The sequence below is a fragment of the Carassius gibelio genome, chromosome B4 (assembly GCF_023724105.1).
Source record: "Carassius gibelio isolate Cgi1373 ecotype wild population from Czech Republic chromosome B4, carGib1.2-hapl.c, whole genome shotgun sequence".
Lineage (NCBI taxonomy): Eukaryota > Metazoa > Chordata > Actinopteri > Cypriniformes > Cyprinidae > Carassius > Carassius gibelio.
In genome coordinates this window covers 19755828-19783153 of record NC_068399.1, presented here as the reverse complement: position 1 = coordinate 19783153, position 27326 = coordinate 19755828, and the positions used below count along the sequence as shown (strand labels likewise).

The 27326-nt window shown below is 36.1% G+C and overlaps 1 protein-coding gene across 16 annotated transcripts in view; it reads right to left on the bottom strand.

The window, feature by feature from the left end:
- Window positions 1-27326, bottom strand: part of LOC127956455 (glutamate receptor-interacting protein 1) — a 237241-nt gene that overhangs the window by 58982 nt on the left and 150933 nt on the right. For 13 of the 16 annotated variants that reach the window (XM_052554366.1, XM_052554372.1, XM_052554373.1 and 10 more), the window contains exons 2-7: window positions 20252-20332; window positions 8931-9066; window positions 7398-7543; window positions 6466-6549; window positions 5868-5943; window positions 3484-3629 (exon numbers count right to left, since the gene is read on the bottom strand). In XM_052554366.1, coding sequence (XP_052410326.1) covers window positions 3484-3629; window positions 5868-5943; window positions 6466-6549; window positions 7398-7543; window positions 8931-9066; window positions 20252-20332 — 669 coding nt within the window. The remainder of the gene's footprint in view (window positions 1-3483; window positions 3630-5867; window positions 5944-6465; window positions 6550-7397; window positions 7544-8930; window positions 9067-20251; window positions 20333-27326) is intronic. The other 3 variants (XM_052554371.1, XM_052554375.1, XM_052554376.1) reach the window with 1 other exon arrangement.

The window sequence follows — 27326 nt, the reverse complement described above, 5'->3', positions numbered from 1 at the left end:
AGTAATGGACCACACTAAAAGACCCGATTACACCATACGTCTTCAGAGCACGGAGGAAACACTACATGTAAACACGTGTCACACGTCCGCTCTTCCAGCCCATTCCCAACATGCGCTGATTTCACCCGACGCTCATTACAAAGAGAAATAGCTCCTGCTGTTGTGTGTGGAGCGGACAGAAGGAGCAGCCGGTCTTTAGTTAGAGCGGGTGTACAGCTGTCAGCTGTCAGGGGTGTCAAATTCCTACCCGCGTTCGCGGTAAACATACTTGCTGCCACCGCAAAAAACCAACGCACTGGGGAAACTCCTGCGCTAGTTTAAAAGATGCTGTTTTGGTCTGTAAAGTGGGACTCAAAAAGTCTCAAGCATGTGGAGATGTGTTTACAATGTTAACCATCAGTGTGAAAACTCAAGATACGAACAAGTATCCAAGAAACAAAGAACTGTGATTGTTTTCAAGCACTCAACAATGATTAAGAGTCCATTAACTATACACACAATTGCCAAAATTAACTAACAGTATGGTGGAATTTTGCCTGGAAAATTATAAACTGAACATAGGAATTCTGCCGGGCTAAATTTAAACTTTTTAGGACCAAGTAAAGAAAATTTAAGAAATAAACTGAATGGAACACAATATGCTAATGGAATATTTAAATGTAAATGTCTATGCTTCAAAGTTTAAAAATATACCTCCAACTGATCTCCATTACTTTTTAAATGTATTTTATGGAAAAATAAGGCTTGAATGCTCTTAATCAATAGAATATGAAAATAAGTATATTGCAGTCCATGCAGCATTAAATGACATTTCTTTACCAATTTGAGACTTCCTGTTCTGATTTAATACCATTTTTAGGGTTTAAATTGTGGAAAGGCACCAACAGAACCACTGAACAGGAAATTCTTGTCTCAGTAGACAAAATGACCAACCTGCACATCTCTTGTGGAACTGTGGGATAGCTAAACATGCTAAATGGGATCCAAGTGATCTCACTGAGCCGCCATGACAGTTTATTATCATTAAACCCCTTTTTTCCAGCCTCTGGTTTCCACCTCCACCTTCACCTTCCTGCCAAGCCTTGCAGACCCATCTGACACCAGCTAAACAATGAGGAATGGAATATCCATTAATAAAACCAGGGGTAGGGAAATTGTTCAATCACATGGGTGCCATCCGGGTGACAGAGGCTTGGTGATTAACGTGCCACCGTTAAACGCATCGCACTGATGAGTGCTTGATCGAGGACCTCATGAGGAGCGTTGGTGTTGCCATGACGGGCTGGAGGAGTGTGTGCTGATGGGAGGAAGGGTGGTTGTAAATTGTGATGAATGCACAATGCATTCTTGGTCTCTAGCGTTTAGTTTTAATCAAACCTTGTTACTGTATGTGTCCACTGGTGCAGAGCTGAGCAGCCATTTTTAGTTCCTTCTCGAGGGAAGATTGTGGAGCAGAGCAAGTGGTATCAAATAGTTGAGATAATGCGTAATATAATTCAAATGAGATACGAAAAATGCTGGCCAGCAGCCGATCGCTAAGAGCCAAAAGTCAGTGACGTCTGTCATGGACTCATAAATAAAGCTGGCCTCTTTCTGACTATAATTGTGCATATATGAATATTTTATTGGATGTATACTGAAAGCAATCATAGATTATGTATTTGACAGAAAGAGAGCAATCACATTTACCACTGTTGAGTGATTTGTGTAATTTCAAAAGGAATCAATGCAACGGCGAACATCACATGAGGGTGAAAGATTTTTTTCTTTGCAGATTCAGCAATGGATTTAGGTTGATCATGTGTATTTGCCACATATACCAACAAAGTGGTTTCATTAACGGATTTTATTTTTTTCACTGAAATGATTCTGATGTAACTAAATGAGTGAAATCATAAATAAATCATTTATTTAGTAAATCATCATCAGAACCGGTTTACTGAACAACTCATAAATTGGTCTGAATTATTCTGAGCAGTTTACGAATCAGTGACTTTATTCATCAGTTATTAAACAGAGAATCATCTTTTTAAATTTTTAAATCAGATTCATAAATGAGCACTTTAACAAACAAGCTCGTACTAAGAACACTACCTGATAATGTATCAGTACACAATGGCGTATGCTGAATCATTTTATTGAAATAAACGGTTCAAAAGAGCTGATTCTCAATAATGAGTCACACTTTTCAGTCTTCTGCATCAATGAACACACACTGTACCGAGCACGAGAGTTGATAAAACAGAAAGAAAGAGTGTGAGGTGAGGAGAGAGGGTATCAATTATTTTAGGTGGGGAGAAAGTGCATTATTTCAGACAGAAATCCAGGACAGAATGATCTTTAAGTTACACAGTAAGACTTAAACTGAGAAGGATAGGGCACTGACCAAAAACACAGTCGAGTAGGCACTGTAGGGTAGATAGCGTTATATGCTGTTCAGATAGTGCTGTTCAAATAGAAGGCCATTTCAGTGCAGTGAAGCAGGATGTGCCTTTCCACTGGGCAAAGCAGAATGAGAATCTGTCACTTCTGGGTCAGAGCCCAACAAATACATCGAAAAGATGAGTTACAGCTATGGGCCACCTCAAATATAAGGAGAATTTCCTTTTCATTTCAGTTCAGCTCACTAGCTGCCAACCTCTTTCTTGTTTCTGTGCACCTCATTCAGCTCGTTGACACTCTGTCATTATCCACAGTGTGTTTTCTCTGACGTATACAGATGCTACAAAAACATATCGACATTCAAGAGCTGGATAAAATAAAATACTTGTGTGATCTTGCTCAAAATTGCTAAAATGCTACATTCTGTAATTGCCATTTTCCTTCGATATGTGTGTACAATTACTGTAATGGTCTTCCAGCTGGAACCATTAGGCCTCAACACATGTTCCAGAACACAACAGAACAGCTGGTCTTCAACAAACCACGAAGGGCACCTTCTTGATCAAGTATTAAACTATTAAAAGTTCTTGAAGGAAAAAGAACAGTAATATAAATGTAAATTAAAATCAAAGTTTGCTAAATTTCATTCAATTTTCATCTGTAAATATTACAATAAAAACTGAAAATAAAAATTGCAGTTGTGAGCATGTAAGACATACTGCTGCTGCACGTATAACATATATGAAATAGCTCCCATATATATGACGCATCAAATTACCCAGTAGCAGATCCGTCCAGGTGGAGCTGGGGAAGGTGGAGGGATTCTGCAAGCACTAGCCGAGTATTTAAATGTTGAGCAGTAAGCTCACTGGCAAAAAGAACCAATCAGCTGCGCCATGTGAATAATGATGTCATTATGTGTTGAGTTCGGAATGCGCCATCTAGAGTTTAACAACACAACTTTGAATAAATAATATTGCTATCACCTTTATGATAAATCCCATCTGTATTTTCCTCATGTATTTAATTAGAATTCTTTTTAGATCAAAATAAAGGTGTATTATCTGGGGGCGGGATTAGTTGAAGTGGGTGTGTCCTTACCCATGACTGACACATCGTACTCTATGAGAAGAGTGGCTTCCTGGCCGCATTGTTTGAGGATGCTCATGGCCTCTGCGTGAGACGCTCCATGCAGACGAATTCCGTCAATACTGAGCAGCCTGTCGCCGGGTTTGATGGTACCTTCCCTGAGAGGGAAAACAAAATTCAGTACAGACTGAAATGGCCTATCTGAAACACAGATGAAATATGCGGTACACAAAAGAGGCACCCAGAGACACAATAGCATTTGTTTTGTGTGTCCTCTGCTTGTTTGCTCGTAACAATAACGCTTTAAAATGCCGGAAACAGGCTTTACAATTCCACACATTCTATCTGTTATCATGGCAGACAGGTTACATCTGTGTTCAACACACCAGAGACCTTTCCAAAACCACAGTCATTTCTAAACTGTTAGAGCCAGGAACCATACTGGAGCTCAACAGATATAAAAATAAACTCATGTCAACTCAAGTGACCATCTATATTACGTCGGGTTCTCAACATTCTTGAACTGCCTGATGCACACAGCACACAAAACTGGCATAATTCAAGCTGATCTATCTAGTGCCAAGCTGATTATTAAAGAAGCGAGCAAAGGTATCCATCAGCAGATTGTTAATGGTTTAAAGTTTGGGGTCAGTAAGATGATAAGACGATGAAGTATCTAAATACAATTATACAAAAATGTAACACTTTTATTCAGCAGGATTGCATTAAAGTGGTCAAAAGACAATAAAGAAATTATAAAAGATTAAGAAATAAATGCTGTTCTTTTGAACTTAATATTCAAAGTATCACAGTTTTAAGCAGCACAACTATTTTCAACATTCATAATAAGAAATGTTTCCTCAGCACCAAATAAATATATTAGAATGATTTTTGAAGTTTGTTTTCTTTTGTTTCATTCAAATATTAGTGGGTGTAATTACTGTGGTATAATTTATTTGTGTTAAAAACAACAGCATGTCAACTGTGATTAGTCGGTTTGTGAATCTTTCTATTTAAGGCTGCTACAGTATGTCAGACTACGGAGCTTCATGTGAGGACAGTTTCAGAAAACATTTTAACCCCAGACTAACAGGGAGCACCACAAGAGGCGGGTTTTGGTTAGAGGCTTGATTTATGACTCAAAATTAAGTTTCCAAGGGGGCCGTTCTCTGTCACTGCAAGATGTCAGAGACCAGTCAATATTAAACTGCAGAGGAACAGAACACAATATTTACCTAGAAAACCAGGAGCCATGCCATTGAACAAAAGAAATGGCAATACTCTCTCAGTAAGAAATGAAATTACCAGTGTGCAACATGAATATTGATAAGGGTTGTGGGGAAAGGGAGAGACGGGCTGGCGTGTAACGACGGTAATAACAGAGCAGTTCAAACGCCACAGCGAGTGAAATATCACGCTGGTCCATTTGCTATTCTCAAGCGACTGCTGAAGTTGCAGTGCAATCCATTCCCGTTCTGAAAGGGACTCCAACTGGGAAACACTATTTTCATCAAGCAATTCCTTACCATTTCACAAAAATGACTACAGTTCAACTATGCTAGACCAGTAAAGATAAAAGCACAACCCATTACAAGGTAACACAGAGAGAAACACGCATGGGTTAAAATGAACCATTTCACCATTTAATGCAAAATGTAAAAATAAAGTCAGTAATTGAAAAATAACAATAAATACTGTAAATAAAAAAAACAAGCATCATAAATGCTACTAGTGACTCATTTTTAATCACTTTTCCAAAACCCAGTAAACTGCCTACAGACAAATCAAAGCTGCATTCCTAATGCCCATCCATAAAATAAGAAAATTAATTATTGCTAATCCTTCCGATACCTTTTTTTGGCCAAATTATGAAGCTGTATCCTCAGGGACAGAAATCCTATAATCTTGGGAGAAGATAAAGGCTGAATAAAGATTACTGATATACTTACATATTTATAGTTCATCCTGGAAAACATATTAAACCCGACTTAGATGGTCAAAATGGTCTATTTGTGGATTTTAAAGCAATTTAGGCCTCTTTTCAGCTGTTTAAGCTTGGCTGCCCAGATAAACCAGCTCGGAGAACAGTTTACAACAGATAAACCCAGCTTAAACTAGCTCACACCATCTAAGATGAACAAAACTGCTTAAGCATTAAAGAAGATTTTAAGGCTTTAAAGAAGGACAGTTTCATTAAAACTTGATCATTTCATTTTCTTATTGTGAATGCGACCGTATATGTATTTCTATGCTTATTAGAGTATCCTGAGCAAAATGCCAACATCAAAGCCCATTGAACTCAATTGCGAGTCAATATAGTGTCTTCTCCATTTCTTTAAGGATTCTCTTTATGTTTTGGAAAAGAGCTTTAACGTCAGTGTTTAGGACCAACTCACCTGTCAGCCGGACCGCCGGGTCTGATGGTTGTTATGGTAACTGGGCGAGATTTGTTTCTGTCTTCATGGGCGCCTCCTACATCATGGAAAAAATAACTTGTTTTGACCCATTTCACAAATGTAGTCATATAGCGAAACCTTGCATTTACACTCTAGGATATTTACTCAACATTATATAATTTAGTGGCACAAACCAAGGGCCATTTGCTCACCACACTCAAATTTCCATATCATTCTCGAAAAAAGCGCCAGATTATACATTTTTAAAGCCTCTGCTCTCTATGAAATTACAGGAAACTGGAAACATTTTCCCCTTTTCTCTTTCTCTTCAAAAGACTCCCTATTCTAGAGGGATCTGAAAAATGGTCTCCTTTTAATGAAGTCTAAAATGCTGCTTGGTAAATATTTGGAAATTGAGTTTAAGTGGCACGACTGAAAGCTGCTTCATCTCTTTTCAACGGGCTCAAGGGTAGAGAAAGAAATCTTCAGGGAAAAATGGTCTTTTTTTGTTTGATGTAGATGTGAATGAAAGTGTGTAGATGAGGTGAGCTCAGAGACATTTGAACTGGGATGTGAAGAAGTCTACAGAGGCACTCACCTCTGATGACGAAACCGAATGTATTGCCTTCTTTGTGCAGAGTCACCTCCACGTTTTTGAACATGACCCCTGAGCCCTGTACAGCTGAGGAAGGAAATGAAATGAACTGTTCAAAGTTCTGCCAAGATCTCAATGCAAGACCAGAACACACAAATTAACAAATAAATAGCCATTTAAGTCTTTGAGAATGAGGAAACTCAGCGTAAGATTGCTAAGTTATAAAACATCTCATTTTATTTGCTATTTTCAGATTAGTCATATCATTGAAACTTGCTTGTTTCAAATAAGTTTAGAATTTTAGAGGATTAAGGACTTAATTTAGAAGAAAAAACAAATTTGAGGAAAAAATCCATACAGTTCTATACATGATATTATTAAATTGTACTTAGCATATAATGTGAAACGTGCGTGTAAAAACAATTAAATAAATGTGTATATGGGTATAAATAAATACATATACATGTATTTTAAGTTTAAATGTTTTAACATCATTTGTTTGTATCAAATAAGTTTAACATTTTTAAAAAATATTTTTGCAAATAGTAAAAACTGTTTATACACATGATATTATTAAATAGTATTTTATATATATATATATATATATATATATATATATATATATATATATATACACATACATACACACACACAAATGCATATGAACAATTATTCATATTAAATATCAATATTATATTATTATTATATTATGCATTAATACAAATTACAACTGAAATATATATTCTGTATATGGAATGATTCTGTGTGTAGGAAATCAGTGTCATAGGACAACATTCAGTTGTGTTTGTGTTTAGCATACAGTTCCAAGTTTATAATACAACATTTACTTGCAGAATGAAGCGACTGACCAATCAGAGTCAAGTATTCCAGCTTTGTTATAATAAGTAATACGGTCATTTTCTAATCTGACTCACAGACAGGCGGTAGCTCGTACTCAACCTCCAGGACCACCCTCTCCCCCACATTCTTCAGCAGACTAATAATCTCATCATGACGAAACTTTGTCAAGTTGATTCCATTCACAGACTTTATATAGTCCCCTACGTTCAACTGGTCACTCCTGCAAAGAAACAGACCAAGAAAATCATTCTATACATTTTTGCTAGAGAAAATGGGAGAGGAGAAAATTGTATAACCGAAAGAAGGATGAAAGAACAGAGTAAACAGGCAGGAGGAGAGAAAAGAGTGAACAAAGAAAGAGAAGAAATAAAGACAGGGAGAAAATAAGGCGGAGATGGAGTTAGGTCGAGCTCGGTGGTGCTTTGATAGCTGATCTGAGCCCATGAAGAGAACACTTTGTTCTAAAGAAGCATCAAGACCGGCTGCTCTAGTCTCCATCTCGCTCGCTCTCTCTGAAACACATACACTCGCATTTTACAAGGCGGCCTGATTGTCAACAGATTCTGAAAGAACGAGTGTAATGTTAGGCAGTTTATTTCAGCTCAAGTAAAATATGAGGGCGACTGTCTAAGATATAAGAATTGATATGCAGTGAAAAGTTTAAAGCCAAACAATGGATTTGAAGAGGAAACGTATCTGTGACTGTGAAGAAGAAGGCATTAAACATGTGTTTTTCACTATACGACATGTGCAGTGTTTGTTCTGGGATATGGATCCATTTTCTGAGGATTGTGGGTGTGTGTGTGCGTTTGGGGAGGACTGATACGCTAGCGAACAGTAGGCTGTCTGCCATGCCTGACAGCCAATAGGGAAATGGGAGAAGGGTTCTGGCTTATGCAGTATTGATTAAAAGATTCTGTCTACCTTATTCTCACACACACAGAGAGACAGTATGTACAGAAAAAACAATGTGCATACACACCCACCTACCCAACCACCCACACACACAACCTACTTCCTAGACAAAGCCCCAGCAAACATTGATCTCTCTGGGCCCGTCTATTGACGCTGTCTTAGCAAAAATCATTAGCATAAACACAAAAATAACAAAAACTTGACAATACAAATCCTCAAAGGTTAATTTTTGCAACACTAGCATCTACAAAACTGAACTGAAAGTCAATTCTTACATTTTTTAAACAATATGTGGTTGGTGCTGGCTAGCTATACAAAACTAGCCTCAACTATGCTAATGTGAAGTTCATATGAGTGACTTCTGTAGTATGCAGGCATTTTAAACATTTTAACCCTATGCTATATGGTTGCTAAGAGTATTTTGGGTAGTTGCTCTGTGCTTTACTTAAGTCTACCACAAATGTATTATTTTATGTTTTCTAGATATGACTCGAGTATCAATTTCAATGTAAGTCTAAGTACTTTTTCTTGGCTAAAAAAAAAGCCCTAATCTTTCATATGTCATGTATGTCAGTAACAGCCTTAGCAAACAGCACCAATTACTGTTTCCAAATGTGTTTCCCAAGTTTCGAATTAAGATGTCTGACATTGTGAAAACACATTTTTGCTAAATCAACCTTGCTAATACTGACCTGGCAGCGATGCCGCCCTGGCGCAGGTTGGAGACGCGAGGCTTGCCGTCTTTGTCGATACCTCCAGATACTGTCAGGCCCAAGGTTGTGCCTTCCTTCTTGATCAGCTCCACGGTGCTGGTGCCCTTAAACTCATCTGTGAAGCACAGGGATGGATGAGAAGGAGGGTCATTGGGGGAGGTGGGAGAGGAAGAGCAGAGACAGGAGATGAGAGGGTTACAGGAGCAGAGGAGGCCAGCCGCTGCCATACCCCACTCTCCTCTAAATGACTGTGATCAGGCGTCCTAGACTGGCCCTCTCTCACACACTCTTTATCTCCCTCTCTCTGTCGTTTTACCCTAGCTGGTAATTAGTTATACACTCTAGAGTGCTCAGTGTGTGTGTGTGTGTGTGTGTCTGCACTTAGCAATAGGTCGAGGACAGAGTGGTCCCTAGAGGTGTGCTAAAACTTACAAAACCTCCTTTGAAAACACCTGAAAATATCATCACTTGAAATGTTTTAATTCAGTAAGTAAAATAAATAAATTTAAAACAATAATTAACACAATAAATAGATTTATAAAAAACAATAAAAATAAACAGATTAATAAAATGCATGTATATTTAATAAAATAAATATAATAAACATATACATATATTTGTTAAATATAAAATATTTCATTGATATCTTGATAGACAAATATCAAGGAAATTATCAGTTAAATAATTATTGAATAAACAGACACAAAACAAATTTGTATAGCAATATAGAAATGTATTAATTTATAAATTTGTATTTTTTTATATAAAAATATTTTATTAATTAAAAATGCATGAATAGATTACTTAAATATAATAATTATATAAATTATACATAAATTATATATATATATATATATATATATATATATATATATATATATATATATATATATATATATATATATATATATATATATATATATATATACACACACACACACACATATTTTTTTTATAACCATATACATTTATTTTTAGGGCTAGCACATAGTTTGAATTATCTTCGAATAAAATTTTTCATTTTTAAGATTTTTTTCCCTCCCTTATATCATTGTGTCTCATATATACCATCTTGCACAGATACTGCTGGTCAGGGCAGATGCGTCGATCCCCTATCGACTGGCTGTCATTCAATCCCTCAGTGGGATTGTCAAAGTCACATTAAGAATACTGCATATCTGTGCAAGCAGGACGCTCTCTCCCTTGCTCTCTCACACCCTACCATCACTACATCAGCTGTCAAAGCTGGAGAAGAAATAAAAATAAGAGATTTGTAATCCCTCTCTCCTGACTGAAGGAAGGAAGAGACAGATTTATATGAGTTTGTTCACTTTCCTTGATCTCTCAGTATGTCTTTCTGTGGCGGGATAGATAGTGAGGGGAGACGAGGCTCTAAACCCCCCTGAGGCTACTGACGGAACAGAGTTGCTGAACATCTCACCGCAGGAGGACGGCAATAACAAGACATGGGCTACAAAAAAGAGACTCTTTGGTGCTTAAAAGCTATAACTAGACACTTGTTCTTCTTTAGGAACAAAAAAGCTTCATAAATATTTTGGGTAAACCCCATTGATGGGTACAAGTACTCAGAAATGACAGCCATGATAAAACATGAAAGCACATTAATGGTGTGTCTTGATTTTGAACTTGAAAACATTTCACACCAATCTAAGTCCAGTAACTACATGCACATATGCTAAAATGAAGCTTCACTTTTAATTTAATGATTTGTTGCAGCATGTGGGACTTTGATTGAGATGCATTTTGAAAAGTAAATAAGAACAATACTTCATAGAACAACTGATTCAAATAAGTTATCTTAACTGGTTATCATAATTTTTTCTGCAATGCTTTAATATCAGTCTTGAAAAAGACCATTTCAGCATGCATGCACTTTCAACCTGTTGGCCTTCACAAACCTCACAATGAACATTTTCTGCACTGACAATGAAATCATGGGATCCGTGTATCTGTTACAAATCCATCAGCTTAGTTTTGCTTTAAAATCCATAACTGCTCTGATGCCCTTTGCATGCAAATCATCCGCGCAGTAACCGCAGCAGAGGAAGAAACAGATTTAACATTGCACTCTGTCCTCTGATCGATACCGCAGCCATATGGACATGGGAAGGGAGCGATGTCGAAACGCGACCCAGGACAGAGGGAGGTTAGCATGGATCTCAATGTCTGGCCTGAACCTGAACCTCCAGGCAAGCCTATGGAGACGAACAGGGCTCTCGCAATGCAGATAACATATCAAAGACAGCAGAGTAATTACAAGAGAAATCAAACTTATAATGTGCCAACAGGAACTGTTGAATAATTTAGTGCGTGGGATTTTGTGTGTGTTTGGGTGTGATAGAGGCAAAACATCTTGTCGTGAGAAAAAAATGAGAATCAATATTCAAACGGGAGTTCAATCTATAACAAGCCTCGTGTTGTGTGCCAGACTTTTGATAATTAATTGTAAAAGAACTGCTCAATTTGCCTTCAGCTTTCATCAAATAATTTGATTAAAAAGAAGTTTGCACTGCTGGGGATTCGCTTGACAGCGAAAAATTACAGTGGGGCGAATTATAAATGTCACTGTCATTTCTCTCCTTTCATTCTGGTGAGGAATAAATTATGGGTCTTTCAAAGGTTTGTGGCAGCATTAAATTAACTTCCTTTACATGTGGAAGACAGGGGAAAAAAAGTGATATGGTTGACATAACATGCCTTCTGAGGCCAGAAATATTTATGGATTTCCAGCAGAAAAAACACAACATTATATACCAATTTTTCATAATTGTTCTGATATGACAATATATATAAAATACATAATTCATAATTTTTCATTTCAAAGCTCTTATTGTTAAATGGCTTACTGAACTGTTTCTTTTTGTAAACATGGTCCAAGTCAATGCTTCCTTCATGCATGTTGTGAGCCATGTCGCGCAGCTGCACCAGGGGGCCCACTGGGGGTCATCCAATATCCAAACAATTCGTGGCACAGTATGCCATGGTCATATTACAAGCTCTGTCTTAAGCTGTCTGGTGAAAGCGTGGTTCTCTCAGTTCACTGAGGGTTCAGCGTAATATCTCGGCCCAGAGCAAGAAAAAGGGCCGTTGGGATCTAATGAGCTGTGCTTTGAGGGCTACACTGGGACAGGTGTGGAAGTTGATAAGTTGATCCCATTACTCGTGGGCTCTCATTTTATTCCATGTCCTCTCTCCCACCTTTCCCGCTTAAATAAGGCACACAGACCTAGTGTTGCCTATCCATGTTGCCACGGTGATGAGATTGGCCATCAGCTTTCTCAAAGCCGACAGATTCCTGTGGCGGGATCCAATGCAGTGCCCGTCAGACAGGTATTGAGGGGAAGAGACCGAAAGATGGAGCTTGAGACAGCATGTGTGAGAATGATACAACGCAGGAGATAAAAGTACAGATGGAGTGTATGACAGAGGGAGCAAGATATAAACATCTTCTCTGCCAGCTGAGGCACACACAGGTTAATAAAACAGCTATCCCTTTTCAAGCCATGACAAAAAAACGTTAATCTGCGATCGCAGACTGATCTAGATAGCAAACTTGATCGATAATGCACAGAAAAATCCAACCAAACACAGGAAACAAAACAAAAAAAGTGTACAAGAGGCAATCTTACACTACATCATTTATTGTAGAGAAAAAGAGAGAGTAAATAATTTAACTTAATTTTGAAAACAGTTTAATTTGGAAATTATTTTAAAAATAAAATTTTAATATAATACAATAATACAGTTTTATTGATAAAGATGTACTCCCATAAATTGCACAGACTTGATGTAATTTAGGGATAGACACACACACACACACACACACACACACACACACAATTGTGTAATTGTACATCATTGTATTTTTCATTTAGATAATCTTTTCCCATTGTCTAATGCTCACTTAAAGTTCATTTTTCAAAACAAAATAATGAAATAACATAATAATTAGCACTGTTAAATGTAATCTTGAGTAAATATCAAAGGGAATACCAATCATATTCAATATTTCATATTCATATTGGGGGAAGTCGTGGCCTAATTGTTAGAGAGTCTGACTCATAACCCAAAAGGTGCTGGCAGGGATTTCAGGTGGGGGGAGTGAATGTACAGCGCTCTCTCCCACCTTCAATACCATAATTGAAGTGGACCCCCAACTGCTCCCTGGGCGCCGCAGCAAAAAATGACTGCCCACTGCTCCAGGTGTGTGTGTGTGTGTGGGATGGGATAAATGCAGAGCACTAATTCAGAGTATGGGTCACCATACTTGGCCACATGTCACATAACTTTCACATTTAGAAAAGTATATAATATCAACTAGAGTCTATCGTTTAGCCGATATTATTAGCCGACAATATATCGGTATCGGCGAATATGCCACCGATATGATTCTGAATGGTGTAATTACTTGTTTGTCCAGCAGATCACACTACATTGTTTGCTACTTGAGACCCATTATTATTTATTCATTTTATATGCTTACATTTGGAAAAGCTGTGCTTCCTACATAAACCTATCCCCTATTGGTTTGGCAGTAGCTTGCTTGCCCCACACAGTTACCTTGTTTATTTCTTAATTCAAGAAATATATTTTGTTCTATTTGTTTTATTGAAGTTATTTATAATAAGTGAAGTTTACTGTTAAGTGCACTGATATCAGATTCATTTTGAATAATAAAGTTTGTTAAACTGTTAAATACCCTACCTCCACTACATAGGCCACATCATTATAAGTGTTTGATCACCACACTGCAAAAAAATTGTTTATGTATATATTTGTGTATTTAATGTGGTGATTAAACACTTATAATGATGTGACAAACATAGGCCTATATCAGTGCACTTAACAGTAAACTTCACTTAAGTAAAAATATATACACACACATAGGCCTATGTTTGTCACATCATTATATACATATATATATATATATATACACTGTTTATGTACGTAGGCTATATACTGTATTTTAAATACAGTACCAGTCAAAAGTCGGACACACAAATGGGAAGCATATCCAAACTTTAGACTATACTGTACTATAATATAATATAGCCTACACATATAGAGTATCAGCCGATATATATCGGTATCAGTCTTTTTTTACTCCCTAATATCGGTATCGAGCCCCCAAAAATCCATATCAGTCGGGCTCTAATTTCAACTCAACTCAAATTTCAACCTACAGTTTGATTGGATGCACAACCTTTAACACAAATAATAAAAGTTATAATAAGACTTTTCTTCTTTCTTTTCAAAACTTTCAGGCTCTGTCCTAATTATGTTTATTTGCATTTGGTTATTTATCATTGTTTATCCCTGCTGTTCACCATGCTATCAGAAAAGACCCACCAGCTGAGAACCACATACAGTATTTAGGAAAAAGCTTCTGTTTTCTATGAAAAGCTCAGACAGCGACAGCAGCGAGTTGCATAATAAAGATTTATTTTGTCTGTAACATTGCTCAGAGGTGTAATGAAAACATTTGGTTAAATGCCCACTGTCAGTTCACGGTTTAACTCTCTACGAAGGCTGTAGGCGTGCTAGCAGGTGGGCTCTGCACTGAATTGGCTTTCCAACACTGAAACTTTTAGCAGTCAAAATGAGAAATTGGGCCATAATTCAATAATGAACCAGGCACGACTAATGGTTAATGCTAGCAAACATTCACATGGATATAAAAACAAACATATTCATAAACAATTGCTTAAATTACTTCAATTAAAAAAGGTCCAACTCATTACACAATTTCTAAACCGCCTCTTCAAAAGGGAAGAAAAATAATCAGCTGAAACTAATCAAATTAATAATTGAATATAATTTTTGCAATCTGAAAATAAATGATCTGGTGTTTGAATAATTGCTCTCATTGATCATGTTCAATCATGCAGACTATTACATTGACACACGCAATTCCCTTCTTGTTATATAACTCTATTCAGTACAGTAAAATTCACAGTTCTTTTCTTCATTTTTTTCCTTCTGGTGGACACCATTTTTAAGTTGTATATGAGAGAGATCAATATTCCCATGGAGATATGGTTTAGAGACACTCGAAATCATAGAAACACACCACAATAAAGCACTTTTTTAACATCAATTACAAGCAAGAACTACTACAATAATTTGATAAACTGTATGTCATTTCAATACTTAAAAGGCTAAATTCCTGTCTTAATGAGCGAAAAACCTGCCTATACTTATTTGTATGCTGCACTAACCTCTCCACAGGAGGACAAAACACACACAGGCAAATGAAAAACACTATCTGTTGGCTCCAGCACCAAACAGGGTCTTCTGGGAGAAAAAGTTTGAGAGCATTTATCATGAAGATTTTGCACAGGCGCGCTGAGGTATGAAGTACTAGCCCGCACATCTGTTTGCTATCTCTTTACTCATCTGCTTCTGACAGTTTTATATTCTCTCAAAGAAACACAGTTTGCTTTAGAAAGGTAATATTAGAGGGTGGTTCTTCAACTATGACAATGTTTGAACTTAAAAAAACGACTCTTAATTATATTTACACTCTCAGTAGTTGATTTTATTAGTTTAATAACAATATACAACAATGCACATCATAGGGAAATGTGTGAATATGTTGTCGACAAAAGAGTTGGCCATTTAATCCTAAAAAATGATTTTTAGTGATCCATCATTTAAATGATGATTGCATACTTTGACTTGCTAAGGCTACTTTCATAGCTAGTGCGGTGTGTATATTATACTGTAAACAATAAAGCATGCATTTAGCATACTGTAAGTATACTACTCTTAAAAAACAATTTTCCAAAATATTTCTAATTCAAATAAACGCTGTTCTTTTGAAATGTAAAATTTAAACATTTCACAGTTTTAACTAAAATGTAAAAAAGTTGAAAATTGTTTTTAATATAGATAATAACAGAATGGATCTTCTTGAAATTTCTATTCAAAGAATTAAAATGAAAAAACAAAAGTTTCACAGTTTTTACAAAAAGGATAAAACTGTATCAATGATTTCAGAATGAACTTATAAAAACCATAATAAAAATCTTACCAAGGTTATATTTTTAAACAGTAGTGATGTACATATTTTTCACACAGTAAACAAAAAAAAAATGTTTGATCATACAGCGCTTTATTTAGTTTATTATAGTTTTCTAGTATTAGACTGAAAGAATTGGTGTAGGTCAAACAAATACATAAAAGTACAAAAAAATATACATAAACATACATTTAAAAAAAATGTAGAAAATCAATGATGGGTAAAAAGTTTTAATGTGAACCTCTGCTAGTTTTAATAAGAAACAACCTGAGGGACAGTTAAAGAAACACCCAACAACAACACAGTCAAAGCTTCCCCAAGAAACTCTGCTCACAAGAAAGCACCACAAACAACCCTTAAAATGAGCCACAACCTCCATTAAACTTTCACTCCTTCGACAGCTTGATAACAGACCCCAGGCGAAATTAATAGAGGCCTCTGCAGTTGCACCCTGCATTACGTGCGGCTCTGAAAGTGCTGAATCACTTTGATGCAACAACATTTTCAGCTTGCAAGCAAGCGCCCAATGCCATCCACAGCCAACTCATCCGTCAGCAGCCTGTCTCTCTCACTCATTCTGTGCCTGCCCAATGAATGCTAACATGGCATTTAAAAAGAGATGTGTATGCCAAGGGACTTGTATCCAGGATAAGCGTGAGCTAGTGTTGTAGCAGGAAATTGAGGTTATTCATGAATGATGCGTCCTTATCTCTTCAGCAGCAGCCCAATGAGCTTTGGGACGCTCCTGAACTGCAGGCCTCGGCTGCTCTGTATGTTGCTTAAAACATATTGTGATTATAACCAGTTAGAGAACACGACCCCCAGCGGATTCATTTGCAAAATTCTAGGTAACAATTGCTAATCCCCTCATTCATATTAATAACGCAGAGGACTAATCGAGGAGATTTAAATGTGCAGCGAGATCGGGGACTGTGCAAGAGTGGAGAGACTTCAGCCATTCTCAGCTTTATTTTAAGGTTTAAGGTTTAAGACTCACATGATTGAGTGACTCTTCTGAACGTCTCTCTCAGTGTTATAGAAACAGAGACACAATCTTGAAGAGAGAGAGAGAGAGAGAGAGAGAGAGAGAGAGGAGACTTGTTGAATCTCAAATGAAGTCATCAGGCTTTTCTAGCCAAGCTAACTTTCTGTTTTGCCTCTGATATTCACAGACTCTAAATTTTACATTTGATTTACTTTCAGTTCATTTATTGGATTGTAGGATTGAATTTCAACAGGGTGTTAAATTGGAATATTAATTGGAATGACAAAAAGGAATTTCCTGCACTTCAGAAAAAATTAATTCAACAAGAGGAAACAATACAAAATATAATTACAAAAAACTTTTCCACTACTTATATTCTGATATGCAAAATATTAGGCTAAACTAGGTTCCAAACTGTGAAATTAACATCAACATTTAATCTACTTAGCATCTTAACATATACATGTGCAGTTTATACATTATAAAAAATTAAATACCGGTGGTATTAAGGTTTCTGAAAGGTACTTTTCAGTAGGTGAATGAATACTTTTATGAATCAAGGACTCATTAAATTGATCAAAAGTGACAGAAAAAAAAGTATAATGTTTAAAAAAATTCAATTTCAAATGCATTTCTTTCTATTCATCAAAGAATCCTGAAAGAATGTATAATCGGTTCCACAAGCATATTAAGCGTTTCAACATCTATGATAATAATAAATGTTTCTTGAGCTTCAAATCACATTTTTTAACCTTTGTGACACTGAAGACTGGCGTAATGGTAGCTGGAAATTCAGCTTTACCATCAGAGGAATAAATTATATATTTTAAAATAAAAATAGCTAATTTAAATTCTAATAACATTTACCAATCCTACTGTTTTTACTCTATTTTTGATCAAAATGCAGCTTTGGTGAGCATAAGAGACTTCAAAAAGGTCTTTTGAATCTTACTGACAACAAATCTTTGAATTGCAGAGGAACTTGGGCTTATGGGTAATTCATACTAAAAATATACATAAACTACACTCCCGACAGCTTTATACATTTATTCACACTTTCATTCAACTTTAATTCTACTTTTTTAGATTTCAATTTTGAATTACAAATCTGCACGCTGTTTGCCACCTCAATTCAAATTCCAAACGTGAATCTGTATTCAGATCAATTCCAAAAGCAGAGAATCTCCAAATAGTCTCAGGTTGAGGGGTTACAGCACAAAATTCATCATCAGTTGCTACATAAATTCATTTCCCACTATTCCGCCATATATTTTTTAAAACCAACACTTAAAAAATTCAGGATATCTACACTTACCAAATGCATTTGCAGTCTTTGGAGAGTCTAAGCATGGAAAACTTGTTTTCTCCATCTCTCTTAAACCATTCAGATCTAGCCACGCTTCAGTTTCAATCCTTTGCTTTAAATGATTTTATTATTCATAAACAGCTCATGAGCATTAATTCTTTGCATAAACCAAAACATACACTTAGTGGTGATATAGTGTTCTAATTATTAGTATTCCCTCAAATCATATAAACGCCATTTATCCAACATGTCTGAAATACTAAATAATTTAAGCGCAACGCAAATGGACAATATTAAATCCATTATAAAAAGACTGGATCATGCAAGTTTTATAGTGAGTAATTGTGACTACATAACCTTTGTGTATTTCCGCTTTTAATATTTAGTCACATTCCTCCGGCATCATTCTATGTTTGATGTATGTGGAGTATTTTGTGACAGTAGCTTCTTATCCCACTCTTGGCAGTAAGTGATTTTCTAAGGAAGCATTATGAGACGTGCCACCATCTCAACTGCTAAAGCATCACACCGAGCTCGGCAGGAGCATCACAGTCTGCACCTAATCTGTCTTCAGATGGATGGTTTAATACGGCAGTCCAAAGAGCCCGTGCCTACGGCGTGGAGCTACATCAGAACGTGGGCACGAGGCCCCAAAGCTGTCATGCTAAACGCTAACCGCTTCTGAAGACGGGTTTGATGTGCTTAGAGCTCTGTACTCAGAGATTATACAGGGAATTTATTTCAACACCCTCTGAGACGTTTTTACCTCTAGCATGAAAATGAGCGTCGCTTCAAAACGGATCTCAACTAACACAAAAGGAGCGCTGGGTTTGTGTAACAAGTCATAAATGAACATAAGTACTGCAAGCGATTTGTTCGCCTTGTCACATAACCAGAAAACCAGCCGCACATCAAATGAAGTATTGGCACATTATGAACACTATCAGTTGAAAGTCTGGATGTGCCAGTCTTGTTGTCAAACAAACATGTTAAAAAGATCAATCTGAACCAAAAGCTCTTATTTTAGCTTTATCAAGTTAGATATTATAAAAAAAAAATAAAAAAAAAATAATATTATATATATATATATATATATATATATATATATATATATATAATAAAATATATTTTGTATAGAAATTCAAAGCAGAAAGCAGAAATCTCTAGAAACGAATGCTTGTAAATCATGGTAAAAGTAAATTCAGTCAAATGAGTATGCTAAATAATGTCTTGTAAATGATCTTGTAAAGTCTTACAGACTTTGAAAAAAGGAAAACCAAAACTACTTCTTTGTTTAATACAGTCGCCAAAACAGTGCTGTTAATGTTAACTACAATTAAAATAAAGCTGATAAAAATTAAATACAAATATAAGATAAAAAAAATACTTTTTTAAAAATAATAATTAAAATTGAGATAAAAATAAATGAAAGATAAATAGAAATATGAAGAAATACTAATAAAAATTACAAAAGCACATATCAGTACTAAAATTTAAATGAAAATAGAAAAGTAAAAGTGAATAAAAAATCTGAATAAATACTATGATTGTATATTAATAATAAAAAAAACTGGTAGCTACATCTAAAATCATCACAATTTTAAGAAAAATACAGTAAGGATTTACAGAGTTGGAAGCACTGGAAAGCTAAGCTAAGCTAAACTAGCATGAAACATTTATTAGTTCATATTTAAATTTTTACTTTTAAGACACAAAAATGAAGGCATCTACACATTCACTTCTAAGTAAATAAAATACACAAATGATACAAAATTTCAACATTTCATTATAATAAAGCCCTTTTAGTAAACATTAGCAACAGGCACATTAAACAATAATCATTACGCATGCAAAAACGCAATTTTGTTGTACATGTCACTTTTCGAGCAGAATACTTTATGGCACCTTCGAATAAAACCAAGCTTTTTTTTACACCAGTACTGCAGTGACAAATCAGTTGTTTGTACCTGGAATACTCTGTCTCCTAATTGCCAGAGCGCCATCTGGTGGTCTGGAGGGATTGGAGTGTTTAGTGTAGGGCCCCTCATCTGAAAAACAAGAAAACCAAGACATTTGAAAACCACACAATGGTTTTCATTAGCAAAATCTTGTCCTTATTTTCACATGCAAGCGACATTCAAAGCCGCTGCAGTGGGCGTTCTTCACAGGAAAGGATAGTGGTCACATACACAGCTATTAGAATGGCCAGCAGGCTCTCAAAGAGACGTAGGCTTCAATAACAATCATTTGAACATGAAGCTGTCAGCTTTTCACGCACACGCTCAAATGTAATGAAAAGGCACACAGACACTACTCCTACATGTTGAGCAGAGAACAGTGGCCTCCCATCTGTGATATACGGTGAGTGCATCAGCAGCTCCAGCTGTGGCCATCCGATTGTGTGTTCAGATTTAGAGCCGTGGAATACCGAGCAAAGACAGTGGGAGTCCCGTCATAATGGCCTTAAAAAACATCAGGACAGAACACAGCCCTATTTACTTTGACTGCAGTAGCTAACGCAGCCAGACTCGACAGCGGATTACACATATGTGGAGAAGAGACAGGATGGAAATTTATACAGCAGGACAAAGATGACAATTATAAACATACTGTATCCCATCATTTCTGAACATAAGTGAGTCGCAATCTGCTTGGTGAGGCATGCGATTACTCTTGTTCACACTAAGGGTGAGGAATCACATACCCTTAATTATAAGTATTAATGCACATGAGTTAAGTAGTTTGAAGCACTTAAATCAGAAGTTAATTTATGACACAGCTGACAGATTATACAAACCCGATTCCAAAAAAGTGGGGACACTGTACAAATTATGAACAAATACAGAATGCAATGATGTGGAAGTTTCAAATTGCAATATTTTATTCAGAATACAGCATAGATGAAATATCAAATGTTTAAACTGAGAAAATGTAAAATTTTAAGGGAAAATAAGTTGATTTTAAATTTTATGGCATCAACACATCTCAAAAAAGTTGGGACAAGGCCATGTTTACCACTGTGTGGCATCCCCTCTTCTTTTTAGAACAGTCTGCAAATGTCTGGGGACTGAGGAGACAAGTTGCTCTAGTTCAGGAATAGAAATGTTGTCCCATTCTCGTCTAATACAGGCTTCTAGTTGCTCAACTGACTTAGGTCTTCTTTGTTGCATCTTCCTCTTTATGATGCGCCAAATGTATTCTATGAGTGGTCTGCAGGCTGGCCATCAGTACCCGGATCCTTCTTCTATGCAGCCATGATGTTGTAATTGATGCAGTATGTGGTCTGGCATTGTCATGTTGGAAAATGCAAGGTCTTCCCTGAAACAGACGACGTCTGGGATGGGAGCATATGTTGTTCTAGAAATTGATGGTGCCTTTCTAGATGTGTAAGCTGCCCATGCCACACGCACTCATGCAACCTCATACCATCAGAGATGCAGGCTTCTGAACTGAGCGCTGATAACAACTTGGGTTGTCCTTGTCCTCTTTAGTCCAGATGAAATTGTGTCGCAGTTTTCCTAAAAGAACTTAAAATTTTGATTCGTCTGACCAAAAAACAGTTTTCCACTTTGCCATAGTCCATTTTAAATGAGACTTGGATCAGAGAAAATGCCTGTGCTTCTGGATCATGTTTAGATATGGCTTCTTTTTTGACCTACTGTATAGAGTTTTAGCCAGCAACGGCGAATGGCACGGTGGATTGTGTTCACCGACAATGTTTTCTGGAATTATTCCTGAGCCCATGTTGTGATTTCCATTACAGTAGCATTCCTGTATGTGATGAAGTGCCATCTAAGGGCGCAAAGATCACGGGCTTCCAGTATGGTTTTCCGGCCTTGACCCTTACGTACAGAGACTGTTCCAGATTCTCTGAATCTTTTTATGATATTATGCACTGTAGATAATGATAACTTCCAACTCTTTGCAATTTTTCTCTGAGAAACTCCTTTCTGATATTGCTTCACTATTTTTCACCGCAGCTTTAGGGGAATAGGTGATTCTCTGCCCATCTTGACTTCTGAGAGACACTGCCACTCTGAGAGGCTCTTTTTAAACCTTATAACCTTTATAAACATTTGATGTGTCATCTATATTCTATTGTGAATAAAATATAAAGAGATGAGATTATGTAAATTATTCCATTCCTTTTTTACTCACAATGTATACAGTGTCCCAACTTTTTTGGAATTAGGTTTGTAGTTAAGCCATGATTATGTAAATTACATGCACGTGAGGTCATGAACAATGACCTTAGGCTGCTCAAGTTGCCTAAAAATGTAATTGAAATTAAATATTTGCTATTTAAATAGAATTTTAAAAGCTACTTGAAAAAGAAACAGACTACATACTGTACATTTTTCACAGTCTCACTTGAGATTAGAGTGAGTGTCTGATTTATTCCTGATCATCTGTCATGGTCAGTTTGACCATTTGGTCAATATACAGGACACAAGTCAGTGAGCACATTAGAGCCCTGAATTTTCCAAAGGCAGAGAAAGCTCTGAATCAGGCTGTATTAAAAATACCCTCTCATTAAGAAGTAATTTCATGGAAATGAGGGGAGGTCAAAATTAAGAGGAACCTTCAGAAGACCACAGGGGATGAGAAATAATTCAGATAACAGCAACTCATGGGGCATTTCTGTGTCAAATCAAATGCACCAAATTGTTAAATTAATGAATGCGTACTTTACTTAAGTCACGGTATTACATAAAATTAAAGCATGACAGAGTGCTGTTACTCATGGAGATGAAGCTGACAGTATAAAAGCACATTCTTGCTAAAGAAACATACAGAGGGCTCCAAAAGTCAGTGACTACGATGAACATACTGAGATTTAAAATCGAATAAACAACTAAACAAACTAAAACAAACAAATAAATTAAATAAATAAATAATAAAAAGGAACATGACGGCACGATAAACAAATGAATCAAATTTATTTTAGTATTTGTAACAAAAAAGATTAAATTTGAAATAGAAATAAAATTTATAATTCTTCAGTATTTAGCTATAAAATAAAAATACAAGACAAAAAAAAACTAAAATCAGATTAAAGTTTTTTAATTTAGTCATCTCAACATTTCATACAGTATGAAATTAGTTCTTAAAGATGGCTAGAGGGTTATTACACTTAAATATGTATACCGTTAAAAATTTATACCGTTATACCTCAAAATTTCAAGCTTAATTCAGTTGAGTTCTTTGAATTATTATTTTTTGCTTATTATACTAGCAATTTATTGAAAATTTACTGATTAAAAATTGTTTCTACAGTACACTCGTTATTGTAAGTGCATACGAAAGCAATATTTAAGATATGATATTCCTGAAGTTAAATCTGGGCTAAAAATCAAGCTTTATCCCTTTAATTTAGCACCTGATGACGGCAAAAGAAATATGAATAAATAATAATAAAAAAATGCTAAATTAAACATCCAATATTGTCTGATATATACTGAAAAAAAAAACAATTCCTATACAGGATCTTCAAATAACCAATATGTTTCTGATGTATTCTGTTCCTATAAATGCTTTTTTTTCCAGAAGACATGCAACCGCAATTTGTTTTTATTTCAATGGACAAGGCGATTTAAACCTGCCATGTAAATTGGCAATTGATTTGAAATGAATTGGAGATTCAATCCAGTTTACCCACCATCCTCTAATACAATCTGCTGGGTAGTCCTTACATAAAAATCAGCCTATTGACTGGCACTGCTCGCCGACTATGACAACAACCGACTGCTTGCATCTCCCCAGAGAGCAGAGCAGACACAGACAGACTCATTTAAAATGCATAGAACCGTAAGAACACAGTGTCTATGAACTAGCTGATGTGTACAGACGTCACCACAGCCTCCTCACACAGACCTTCAGATGTTTCAGCCATTTAGTGCAAGCAAGAGATGACCAGACCAACAGAGGGGTCAGTAAGTGGATTATCGACACATCCAGGAATCAGATTTCTCTGAATTTGCCACAGGTTCTGAGCCGAAGGCATCATGGGATGATGTTTACCTTCATTTCAGTAATCTGATCACCGGCTTCAAACACTCTTAGCCCTATTTCAGAAAATCAACACGGAAGAGTGTGGGAGCAGATTTATTTGTTTTCATGTGGTGGAAAGTAAGAATAATCCATCTGCAGTATGCACGACGCTCCTACACGCAGAAGTTTCAAAGTATTTCATGGACGTCTACTACGCAGACGTGTAAAACAGCATGTGGGTGTTTTCCATACAGTGGCCCAAGGCTTCGCTCCTTCATCAGAGCATGTTACTGTGGATGAGGATTGAAGAGATGCTGCTTTTATTCATTCTAAATAAAACTGTAGCAACATGGCTACCTTCATGAATTTTGGAGCACTTTTGTGGTGTTAGTTTGGCAAATTAGTTTGATCTGTTTTAAGTGCAAAAGCAGTTTTTACAAACTTGGGCGGTCTGAGGCTAAAGTTTCCTCAATTTTTGATGCTAGGAAATCCCTTAAAGGGAGGCAGATTAATGTGAATATATTAACAAAAACTGTAACTATTAAAATAATTTTCAGTAGTTAAAATAAAGCTTAAATAAATGTTAGCCTGAATGGACTGCAAGTCGCTTTGGATAAAAGCGTCTGCTAAATGCATAAATTTAAATTTAAATACAATTAGGGTTGCAAAAAGGTGGACATTTCCTGTAAATTTAGGAAATAACCTAAACATTTTAGAAACTTTCCAGGATTTTTTTTTAAATATATATTCTAGGGATTTTTGGAAACCTTCCAGAAACTTACCGAAAATGTTCCACCCCTTTGCAACCCTAAATAAAAAAAATAAAAATAAATGAATTAAATGAGAAACTTAAACTTACTTCAGTTATTTCAGTTAAATGACAAAAATTATAAGTGAAATTAAAATAAACGGCTTCATAAAAAAACATCATACTGAAAACTGAAAATATAAAAATATAAATAAATTTAATAGTATATCAATTATAAATTCACTGTTGCATAGGTAGGGTTTAAGAGGAGTAAATGATTGGAGAATTTCTGCCATTTTCATGTCATTTCATTATGACATTTTTAATAATAACAAAAAAAGAAACATGCATGAATGATTCATGCACAAAAATACTATTAACATGCATTTAGAAAATATGATGAATTTTCATTTAATAATTGGCTTTTTATTGTCTATAAAATAGTATTATAGTATCTGTAAAGCATATAAATATCTTTTTTTTTAACCCCTCATAAAGAGGTGTTGAATGGAAACAGACGGTGGAATAAAACTCAATCAGTCAGTCCAACTAATTATCATCTTTTTTTTGTGTCTTGACAGTGTCTGGCACAAATTATTGAGGCTGAGAAACAAATCATTCTCAGTGTCAGCAAATTGTGTGGCGTTCAAAAGCTGTTGGATCTCAATGATTTAGTCTCTTTTCCTGAATCTGGGTTACAGAGATGGAGAGAGACAAAATGAATGAGCGCCAGAGAAAGGCTCATTTTGGCATCCGAGCAGAAGGTGTTAGTACAAAGTGGCTCTCTCCTGTCTAGGCTACACCATCACATGAAACACAGCCCTCCAAATTAAAGCCTCAGAGCTTGTGATGTGCAGATCACACACACACAGAAATAATAAGAAGAAATAAGAAGGAATCACAGGACGAAACACATGCACTGTGTGGAACTGAATATAGACCACCAGGAACACAAATGCCTTTGTTTCTGCAAATCACAAATCTCCCACTCCACAGATGATGCATGTTTTTTATACCAATTCCAGCAATTCACACTTTGAAAAATGTAGAACATATGTACAGTATCCTATACCCTCAGGTACCAACTATTGATGCAAATTAAGTCAATTTAGCATCTAAACAAACAAACTTGCTAAACAAACATGTAGGGGGACCAAAAGCCAGAGACCACAATGAAAAATCTGCCATTCAAAATTAATACAAAATGGGAGGGGGCGGGGGGGTTATTAATAGTAAATTAAATGCTGTGCTGCTTTTGCATCTCAACATCATGTACTGTACAAAATTTGCATGAAATTAAGTATGAAAATAATTTTAAGATAAGAATGATGAAGTTCCTGCAGCACCCAATCTTGATGCAAATTAACAGTCTTTTAATGAAAGTTGTCATTTCTTTTACTTACTGAAGCAAGAATCTCTAAAATTGCTCATGCAGTACTTCAGTTTATGGGCTTTTTCCAAAATGTAACCTACAATTAGTAAACCAATAATAATTAGAATTAGAATAATAATTTAATGCAGTAGTTTCTTTTACATGGCAACTTTCTACAAACTCAAATTCGGTTTGGTCAATAAAATGCCATCAAGGCGGTGACTTTTACATAGATAAGCACCCCTCACATTTACAAACAAAATTGAAAATCTAGTTTTTGCTATAGACTGATGGACATTAACTGTTTGGCAGCCTGATACACAGCATGACAGACTGGGGTCATGTGTGAGAAGTCTTGAAAGTAACCAATCAAACATCACAAGCTCAGCTAGCCAAACCAAGCAGCTGATAACAGCCATGTTTCTTGGATCATTCAGACATTATTATGCAGATGACATTCAGGCCTGTCCGGATAGCTGAACGACTGAATATGATTTCATTTCAGCATCAAAGACCTTCAGAAGATAATAATGAAGACTGATTCTTTAATTCTGGGTTTAAAAAAACAACAACAAAAAAAACGGTAGCTTGCAAGATAACACATTTTTCACATTTAACATGCCATTTTTACACCAACATTTCATCCCTATTCTGACAGATTTAGCAGTTTAGCGAAAACAAAGCCGAGCAGCGGGATATTAATTAACCGTATTATCCAAAGCCTATTTCCAGCATCCAATCGCTCATTCTCCCAGTGTCGCCATCCCTGACTATACTCACCGACGTCACTGTGGAAAGCTCTGCTGACACCACACAGGAACGCCATAGGGTACAAGCGCTCTACAACACCCGGGGGTCATCTGAAAACCACCTCGCCCTCTGCAAACCAAGACTAGCTGTGCCAGAGTTCTTCAACCTCAGCGGCTGTCCA